Source organism: Cryptotermes secundus, unplaced genomic scaffold (assembly GCF_002891405.2).
Source record: "Cryptotermes secundus unplaced genomic scaffold, Csec_1.0 scaffold323, whole genome shotgun sequence".
Taxonomy (NCBI): domain Eukaryota; kingdom Metazoa; phylum Arthropoda; class Insecta; order Blattodea; family Kalotermitidae; genus Cryptotermes; species Cryptotermes secundus.
In genome coordinates, this window is record NW_019738961.1 from 2,290,232 (window position 1) to 2,301,129 (window position 10,898).

The following is a 10,898-nucleotide window of genomic DNA, read 5'->3' on the forward strand; positions in this document are numbered from 1 at the left end:
TATTGCACGCTTTGATACATCACGTCACTACATCTTACAGATCACCATTACGCACACAATATTGCCGTTGCTCGATAACGGCTTCCAACGGCAGACTTTCCCCTTACTCTAAGTTCCCGAACTGCCACCGGCCTCAGCTGCCAGGTTCTGACAGAAACAGCTCACAACGACTGAACGTCAGCAGTTCTTTAACTCACTCACCAACCAACTCGCTTCACTAACTTGCCCTACTTATAACATCTCGGCATGGATCGAACAGAAAACGTTGTACCTCTGTTGCTCTTTACGGCCGCAGCCTAGTAACGGCCGTTGTATAATTGCTTATTTCGCGGTCTTTGCGTAGCAACGCGTCTACATGGCTCTGCGGTCGTCCTTATTACGTAAGTCCATTTTTTCTTTCGTCTGCTTCCATATCTTCACTCTCAGCTTGTTAATCATCCTCTGCATCTTCAGCTTTCTCAGTCTGGGCCTCCTTGCTTACTGTAAAATATCGTAGCCAGCTTTGTTTGATCCAATGTGATCACATACCCCAGCTGCTCTGCTGCCATATCTGGAGTTGCCTTTGTTAATTCTGATTCTTGAACATCCTTGCTCGGTTACTGGTCTGTGCCCTTCCTCAAGACTTTCCACTCTCACGTATTTAACACGACTTTGTGAAGACATTTTTCTGCAGTGACTGCAGAAACTCATTTTAAATCTCGATGTGTTAGTATTGATCTCACAGTCTCGGATAATTGATTATTGCGTAACCGAATCGAAGGAAAAAAGCGACTGTGTTGAGTCTGTGTGTGTCTGTAAAGGACAGTTTCTTTCTTTGTGTGAGCATAATAACGAGTGCTCTGTGTGTGTGTGTGTGTGTGGGGTGGGGGGTTATAAACGGCAAGAAATTTCTTCTTGACTAGTTTTTCTTTTTTTCCTTGGCACTACAGCCCCAGTGGACCTAGGCCTACCTACATGAACTTCTCCGTTCACTTCGGTTTTTCTAGACCTTACACATTCGGTAGGATTCCTTGAGCGGGTGATCACCTCGTCGCAAGGCCTCTACCCGTAGACAAACACAGAAAAACGCACACAAACATCCATGCCCTGAGTGGGATTCGAACCCACGATCCCGGTTTCCAAGCGAGCGAAGACAGTACATGCCTTAGACCGCTCGGCTACCGTTGACCGGCTCTTGACTAGTTTAGTAACTATTAATTTCGGATGAAGGACCCTGGTCTTTGAAGGTTGTTACGTTTGTTACCAACTTCTCTGGGCCCTGCAGCGGCTGCAGGGAGGGAAATGATTTCTCATGTTATGCTTTCCCCCTCCCAAGTTAGCTCTGCATCTCTACGTGTTTTGATTGTAATATCTGGAATCGGATAGTTTTGGAAAATTTAAATCATCTCGAACTTGAGTATGATTTAGCAAGACTTAACAAGCACATTACCGAGCAACGACACAATTTTCACTTAAATTTGGAAACACTAATTCTATTTACGCCAGTCACGGTAGCCGAGGGGTCTAAGGCTTGTACTGTTTTCGCTCGGAAGCCGGAATCGTGTGTTCGAATCCCACACAAGGCATGGATGTTTAATATGTGTGTTTATTATGTTTTTGTGTTGTCCTGTGTTTAGGTAGAGGCCTTGCGACGGGCTAATCACTCGTCCAGTCAGTCCTACCGTATGTAAAGTGATCAAAATGAAAAAACAACCTCGATACCATAAGGTATAAGAGGAACGGATTACGTAAGTAAGTAAATCCTATGTACGAATAGCAGCATTGACTTTTGCAAACAGAATGTAAGTAAAAAGAAAAAGGCCTTGTGAGATGTGGGTTTATCACGGCGGAGAATATTAAGGCTGTACTAAGGGAAGGAAGGCCTCTTTTACAAGGAAATATTAAAATTTTAAATATTTTACGCTTTTGGACGGTTTACATTTCAGTTCTGCCGCAGAGCATGACGGAGGACGGGCTGCAACATTAGGGTTCGACGTGCCTGTTAAATTGAAATTGTTGCCTGCCGACGATTTTCATAGCTTTATATAAACACGCATGCGCGAGGGCTGAAATACGGTGTCATCTTGATTTTCTGAAATGCGAGAAAGACCATCTTCACGTTTTTTTGTGTGTACAACGTGTATATCATTCGATTGGTTCTAGATGCGATTTCCAGACAATCTTTCTTATCCCTTGAGAAGAGATTTCTCGAAGAACATTAACTTTCTGCGGAAATATCAAGGGAGTACTTAGTTACGTGGCTTTCTTGAATATTGTATCTGTATGTGGCGTGTTTTCTGTCATAGAATTCGAGTGTATTGAGGGTTATGTACGTTGCGTGTTCCACTCTAATGGGACCGTAAGTTATTTAAGTTGTACCAAATTTCATTAGTATTTTTTTTATTGCTAATGAGGTGGGACTAGGTCACTTGTAGTGCGGCCACTTCTGGCCTATTGTACCAGCCCCAGATGATAGGTGAGGGTGATTGTGGAGCAGTTGGTGGAATGAAGATTGGCAGGGGAAACCGAAGTACTCGGAGAAAACCTGCCCTAGAGCCTCTTTGTCCACCACAAATCCCACTTGACCAGACCCAGGATCGAGCCCGGGCCGCCGCGGTGGGAAGCCAGCAACTAACCGCTTGAGCTATGGCGCGGTCCTAATTTCGTTAGTAAGACAGGCAATGCACGGAAATGTAAAACCCTTAAGTGTACATAAGAGTTACGTCTAAAATGAAACTGGTTCTATACGTTATAGTATTGTATATGAAATGATATGAATTGTGAACCAGGGCAGTTCGGTTAAAATGATCAGCGGGCAATCGCCTGTGGTTCACGACTTCTTCATATCAGTATTTACTTAAATGTTTTACAAGGGTGGGTCATAATATTTCGCCCCTTGCACCGCGACCATCACTGATCTATTGTGCTTCACCTTTGATTAACCCTTTATTAATTCTACACTTCGAATGAAATGCAATGCCCTATTTACGGGGGCGTCATAATAGTCACTTGGTTCCATGAAGAACTAACCCAGGTGACGAAATCCAAAATAAGCTATGGCCTCACAGTCACACAGGATGTGTGTGGCTGATTCGTTTTCTTGTAGGCACCTTTCACAGGTTGGGTCATCTGTCAGTCCCAGTTTGAAAAGGTGCCCTTTCAGGTGGCAGTGTCCAGCAAGTAATCCTACCACCCATCTCAATTGATCTCTGTTTAATTTCGACATGTCCTTCGTTCTTCTGACAGAGGACCTTGGTATAAGTAAGTCCCTTTGTCTGTTTGAGTCCAGTTGTGGATTCGCATTTTTTTTTTTGGTGATTTCTGTTCGTCCAGTCCCTGAACGCTTTCTTGGCAACTCCAGTTGAGATGCCGCAAAGTGGTTCAGGTCCTGTTCTTGCCAGCTGATCCCTTGTATCATTACCAACATGACCTGGCACCCGTATCAGTTGACCCTGTTATGTCTGGCCACTTGCATGAGGGATTGGTGGCAGTCCCAGACCAGTTTGAGGTGATCTGGTGTTTGCCAAGTGCTTTAATTGCAGCTTGACTGTTTGACAGACTGTAGATATTTGTGTTTTATAGTTCTTCCAGTATTTACTTAAAATGTAAACTGAAGTGAGTTTATGACTTTGAATTTGAGGTTCGCAGAGCGGTGGCTATGAAGAGCACTATTTTCTGGGGCGTGTGACGATGTGGAATTCTATAGAATTCGCCCAAGTTTCAGAGGGACGTACTGTCTCCATCTTCAGGATGGAGTAGTAAGCCGAGGGAGCAAGAATGAGAGTGCTTGCTCGTTGCTTGCGTGGCTTACTGTTTGACTCTGAAGATGAAGACAGGACGCTCCTCCGAAACGTCGATGTAGTTCTTTGAGAATACACAGCGTCACACTCCAGAAAATAGTACTCTTTAGTTTAGTTTAGTTTAAATCTTGTATGGATCCAAATCTAACATAGTATATGTTATGACTTAAGGTTTTGTCCACTCTTGGACCAGTGGAAGAAGTCTCGTGGATTGGTTATGGCCGCCGGACCACTATTGGAAACATTTGGGCAACGCACGAATTACGTCTGCTATACTCGTACAGAATATTTTCATAACAATAACTACTGCTACACCGTGTAATAGGGTCCTCTTTATGAAGAGGGCAGAGTGGTCCCAGGGGCCCCTATCGCGCAAGTGTCAGTACCCTGTCCGTAAACTTCCCCACAGTAGTTACCAAAAAAGAAGTTTCCATTGTAATTTACAACTTCTTTGTATTTTTATTCGCAGAACATTAAAAGTCTTTAATGGATAGTTCGGCTTTGAAGTTCTATTAACATTAGACACAAACGACTTCTAGAGATTGCTTTAGTGCGTGTGACATTTCGTATCTTTGAATGTAAAGGTAAAAAGGGTTAAGTTATCCCTCTACTCAATTAATAAAGCGCTGTGCCATGAAGACATATGGGGGAGTGGAGGTATAGCTCCAGCATTCTTGACCTCGTTACTAGGCGCAGGTGAGTAGTCAGCTTCACTGCTCTGCTGCTGGATGGGCTCCAGAGTCGATCTGGACGCTGTGGAGAAAAGACAGAAATCTTGCTCATGCCGGAAATTGAACCCCGGCTATTCAGCCCATAATCCATCGCTATATCGTCTGAGCTATCCTGTCTCACATAAAATGTAAAGTACAAATAATTTTAAAACATTAGATATTTTCGTGTCCTTTTCCGTTTTGATTATATAAATACGTTTTGTACGGGCATCAGTTTGTAGGATCCCTTCTCTAAAAACACAGACAAGAGAACAAGGCCCCAAGATAATGCTTTGCCTAGGGTCCGCCTTTGGCTTAACGCCGCCGTGCTTGTTGTAGAGAAACTTTTTAATTCGAAGGCCCTGGGGTTTACTCAGCCTCTAACAGAAATGAGTACCAGGAATTAATTAAATAATTTTCGTGGGGAGTAAAGCGCGGCCGGCGCGTAAGACTGACAACCTTACCGCCATCTTTGAGCTGATTGTCCAGATAATGTGGGACCCTCAACGTGTCACAACCCTATGGGCCTTCACGGCCTGTTACAGGGATAGTTTTACTTACTTTTTATATCGCAGGACAGTTGTGCTTTTCTTACATATCGAGAGGGATGCTTGGTTGCTTTTTAACGATGAACAGAAAAAGATTTCGAAGGAAAGGCCATAGCTTTCTCAATATACTAGTCTTGAACTTATATATATATAGACGGAAGAAAATGACGAAGACCAAAGGATAGATAACTGATGTCTTAGATTAGACTTGAACAGGAAACGTCGATAGTAGCAGGGGCTGTATCGCTGAGTTAACTAGCTTGGTGCTTGTGTAACATTTGTATGTATCAGATGTGGTTTGACACATCTTTGCGAATGTGTGGATTCCCCGTAAGTGACAATCGGAAGCAATATGTCTTGTGGATGCCGCGGTTGCGCGCCTTTTTCGCTAAGATCCAGATCAACTTCGTTCCCGTACAAGCGATCATTTCCTTGAACCTTGTTGTCGTCGCAATCATCATCATCATCATCATCATCATCATCATCATCATCCATTGTCGCCGCCGTCTTCGTCATCGCATTTGAGGTTCTGACGGCAGTGAGTGTCATGACCAGGGCCCGGATTTTGATGACCTGAAAATATTTAAAAAACGACCTATAAAATGACAGAAAAATCCAGAGAAATGACCTAAAGGAGAAAAGGAAGAACACTTCGCTTCCATGTTATTCACATTTCAGGAAACATATGAAGAAAAATTCCCAAAAATGGCCAAAAATGACAAGAAATACCATTAAAAGCCCAAAAGTTTACCAAAAAATTAACCCCAAAATGAAAAAATTTCCTTAAACCTAGAAATGTAAAAAAAATGACAAAAATTACCTATAAAATTTACATTTCTGTAACCAGCAGCTCATATCCGAGATTTATATATTTAAGAGCATCGCATATGATACAAGGGAAAAAAAAAAAGATGACGTCATCAAAATCCGGGCCCTGGTCATGACTAAGCCTTCGTGTATGTGACGCCATTAAATCTGGTAGACAATTACCAACATAAGGTCATATGATTTGACAATAGTGATTTCCGTCTGCCACTCAACCTCCATCTAGTGCTGAGGTGAAGAACGGTGGAGCCAATACCTCCACTACCCCACACGGCTATGCTTTCATCACAAAATTCTCAATGAATTAAGCACAGGGACAGCTGTACCTTTGCTATCGACAGTATACACGTATATTTTCAGCCTGGATGTAAGTCACAGTTTGGCTCATGAAACTGATATTTCCTGTTTTCAGGGCAGCCAGCGAGGACGTTGTGACGTCACCGGCAGTACAGTGTAACCATCATACGTACGGGCTGCAATCTTGACGGGGGCGGTGGCCTCGGGGCTAAACCGGCAGGCTGTATGGCACTGGGGTCCCCTCGCCACCATCACCATCACCTCCACCACCAGCACCTCTACTACTACCTCTACCATCACAGACATCGCCTCTTCCAGTCGGCTCGTTCAGCAACATGGTGAAAACCTTCCAGGCCTACTTGCCCAATTGTCATCGCACTTACTCGTGCATCCATTGTCGGGCGCACCTAGCCAATCACGACGAACTCATATCAAAGGTGAGCGAACTTCCTTGCCCTTGTATGTGAGCTCACCTGATCAGTCAGAACGAAGTGATCTCAGAGGCGAGTAAGCTTCCTTGCACTTGTGAGCTCACCTAATCAGTCAGGACGAACTCTTACCAAAGGTGAGTGAGCTTTCTTACACTTGTGAGTTCACCTAATCAGTCAGGACGAACTCTTATCAAAGTGAGTGATGTTTCTTACACTTGTGAGCTCACCTAATCATTCAGGACGAACTCTTTATCAGAGGTGAGTGATCTTTCTTATACTTGTGAGCTCACCTAATCAGTCAGGACGAACTCTTATCAAAGGTGAGTGAGGTTTCTTACACTTGTGAGCTCACCTAATCAACCAGGACGGACTCATATGAAAGGTGACTAAGCTTTGCACTTGTATGTGAGCTCACCAAGCGAATCAGGACGAACTCTTATCAAAGGTGAGTGACAACTTTGAACTTGTGAGCTCACTTAAACGAACTCATAAGAAAGGTGGGTGTTTCCTTGTCCGTGTATGTGAGCTCACTTAGAGGATGAGGACGAACTCTTATCAGAGGTGAGTGAGTTTCCTTGTACTTGTGTGCGTGGGCTGACTTAGCCAAACACGTTTTCTTAGCTCTGCAATAACGAATGCTCAGAGGAAATTCACCCGATGGCGATTACCCAGAGCATGCGGAAGCCTCTCTCGTGTAGTAGTACCATAGTCCGTGGGGTGGACAGTTCAACATTCCTCCTGGGGTCTGTGGAATTTCAGGAGGGATAGATTCGAAGCTTATCGGACAATGTTACAACTGCTCTGAGTATGCGTATGTAAGTTGCGTTTCGGTTTGTTACGGCTGTGACTGTGGAGTATGTTAACAGCACAGACGAGCTTACTCTTCATCCCGTTTTCTGGGATGTGGCCCCATATAATCTGGTGGAAAACCTGAAGATGGCACTTTAAGGGTCGAAACATGTGTTGATTTTTAAATTAATTAATAGAAACATTGTTGCATTTGACTGTTGAACGTGTTTAAGGTTTTAATGTCTTTATAATTGTAATACACGCAACAGGATGCAAACAATAAAAAATCTAGGTGATTGTTATTAACGTTTCTGAGAAACCTGCTCTCTTCTCTATCTTTGGGGTAGAAGGGTTACTACTACATGGCGTCATATCCTAGAAGGCTATATAATCTTATTATTCGTCCCTGTAAGAAACCCAAGTATGGTAATATTTTAGAAATAAGGATTAAACCTTTAAGGCGCAGTGGTTACTGTAGGTACCACCTTCTTTACCACACTAAAACTCTGCATTCTGCCTACACAGTGTGTTTGTGTGTTCCGTATGGTTTTCACAATAAACAGCGATTATTTCCTTAAACTTCATTAATCAATTGATTTTATAGCGGAGACGTAATATGTTTCCTGTGAGGTACGAACTCAATTATTTATATATATGGCGCTATAATCAAGTGTAGTCACGAGTCGTGTGTTAAAGTGGTCGGTAAATCAAATCTCCAATCCAACCCCGTCTAAAGTCACTCAAACACGTGTCAATATATATATATATATATATATATTTATTGGAGATTTGATTTACCGACCACTTTAACACACGACTCGTGACTACACTTGATTATAGCGCTATCACTGATGTCCACACTTTACAAATCACTACAGAACATGCTAAGTCTTCAGTCTGCTCTCTTTATCAGCCGTTTCCTCGTGACAGCGTCTAACAGTGGAGATTCTTCATCGTCTGTGCTCACGTCGTTACTGTCCGGCGAATATCCCGCAACTAAGTCTCCTCTCTTCACATACTCCCTTACAACTGTCTGAACTCTTGCTCCAGTTGTCCTTATAATATCTCGTCACGGACCACGTAGAAAATATCTTTCATTCTTGTACTCCAGTCGTCGTAGGAACATGTTTGTTTACGAAGGCGTTACTTAGCAACGGCTGCGTGTATTTGCTTATTAAGAATCTTTTGCCTAGCAGCGGATGTTGTTCCGTTGTTGTTACTCAGTAACGGCTCTCTACACGCCACGATATTATTTAAGATGGCGGTAGTTTATGTACGATTTGAGTGAGGGAGTGTGAGTGGGAGCCAGTAGGGTCACTCCCTAATAAAGAGGGAGTGACAGTAGCAATGGTACCTCTCCTTTTGTCGAAGAGAAGGCCCAATTTCAAAGCACGTAGAAGTCAGGAGGGTACAAAAATATGGTCATGGGTCCCCATGGGGCCCGATACCGAGAAGACTGTGCTGGCAAGGACCAGCAGCAATTGACTGGACTGGACGTCTGCCTTTAAAGGGTCAAATTCATAGGAGAATTTTATTTTTAACGTTCTCATACGCTCGTGGACATGTGACATCATCATAACCTGTTAAAACTTTGAAGCGACCCAGAGAGCTGGTGATTGGATCGGATGCGGGTTACTTAATGGATTTCAGAGGTTGTGCCATAGCTGAGGCGGTTAGTCGCCGGCTTCCCACCGCGGAGCCCCTAGTTCTAGCTCGGGTCAGGTCATGTGGGATTTGTGGTGGACACAGTGACACTGGCGCAGATTTTCTCCGAGTACTTCGGTTTCACCTGCCAATTCTGATTTCCACCGACTGTTCCACACTCATCATCTATCACCCGGGGCCGCTACAATAGGCCAGTTAGTGACCGACGTACCAGGTGGACTTTGTCTCACTCCACCCCAAGAAACTAAAAAGAAAACTAATGGATTTGAGGTTTTTGCGATGGTGATTATGAAGGCTATTAGCTTCAGAGATGTGACGCCTTGTAGTCTGGTGGATGTATATTGACGATTCGGAGGAACGTGCTGCCTCCTTCTTCAGGGTCGAAAGGTAAGATAGGGAAGTAACCAGCAAGAATCAAGCACTAAGAAGAGGAGATAGGATTTTCAAAACAGGGCGTCGATTTAAGCCTTTGAAGTTCAAGTATCTGAATGAGACCCGAAGTAATGGAGTTTTGGCCAAAGGAACCTGTAAGCTCAAACATGAATGTTACGTTTGTCTGATTCGTCGATCGCCTGGATTTATAGACTACCTGTCACGTTTTGTATTAGGGTGGGTTGCTGTTACCTATAACAGGCGCACCGGGCAACGCAGTTACTTTACTGTGTGTGATGTCCTTACATTTGATATTAACTGTTCCATGCCCCTTCGTTAAGTCAGAATACGCCATCAAAGCGTGACCAGACATACGCAATATTGTACAGTCACGACTTCCAGCAAGTGGATACTTGAACGCGTGTTTAAGTATTTGTGTCGATATGTTTGTGCATAAAGGCGCCTTCTACTTGAAATACAGTGGCTGATGTGCTATGTGAGATGGTCTTAACTGGAATTTTGGTCTCAAATTAATCTTTGGATTTGCCGTAATCAGAATTTTATATTCGTTTCGTAAAATAGTTGACGGTTAAAACATAAAGATTTTTTGTACATTCCCGTATATCATGTCAAAGTCGAAGTAACATTGCGACTGACTGTCAGTCTGTCTGTCTTGGTGTTGAGCCCCGACTGGGGCTCATGACCAGATTTTTTTTTTCTTTATATGAAAGGTACTGTCCTGTTCATTTGGGGCGCCCTCTCTGACGAGAGGTCGGGTCTGTCATTTGTCAGTCATAGTCTGTGTTAGTAAGTCCATTGTCAGTATTTACATATATTTACAATCTAAACTTAATTCCTATTTCTGTGTACAGTATATACAAGGCCTCTGTCAATCCAGGCTCGGTACAGCAGATTATGCCCTATTTCTAGTAGTATTCGCTACCACAGTAGCCTAATCACTTGAACGGTCGTATGCCTGACCGCCGCCAAGTTTAAGCCTCTTATACTTTCTGTGTCTGGCTTCGCCTCGTATATCATGCACCCCACTTTCCTTTGATATGGCACGTACCGCATAGAAAAAAAAGGACGCCTCCAACAATTCCTCATTGCAGCGGGAACTTGTTTACCGAGCCGTTGCCTAGGAACGGTAGTGTGACAGACTCACCTTTCATACGACACGGACCGCATAGAAGACGAAGCGTCCGACAGTTCTTCTGTTGTTGCGTATGTATTTGTTGCCGCGGTAACAATTGTACCTAATCTTTGCCTAGCAACATACACAAGACTGATGGGAGGCATTGTCGAAGTACGGCGTTCAGACGGGATCAGATATAATGTACATACCAAGTTTAATAAAGATCGATCAGACATTCAGGAAGGAGATCGCATTAACATAAAATGTATATTTTGCTGTGCGAGGAAGGCAGTAAGTAAACTAAGATATTAGTCAGATGCTTTGGCATCTTCAGCCTTCTCTGCGGG

General features: G+C 43.5%; 1 protein-coding gene across 1 annotated transcript in view; it reads left to right on the forward strand.

Moving 5' to 3' along the window:
• Positions 1–10,898, forward strand: part of LOC111871442 (protein yippee-like 1) — a 195,668-nt gene that overhangs the window by 123,297 nt on the left and 61,473 nt on the right. The window contains exon 2 of the mRNA XM_023864564.2: positions 6,275–6,596. Coding sequence (XP_023720332.1) covers positions 6,495–6,596 — 102 coding nt within the window. The 5' untranslated portion in view covers positions 6,275–6,494. The remainder of the gene's footprint in view (positions 1–6,274; positions 6,597–10,898) is intronic.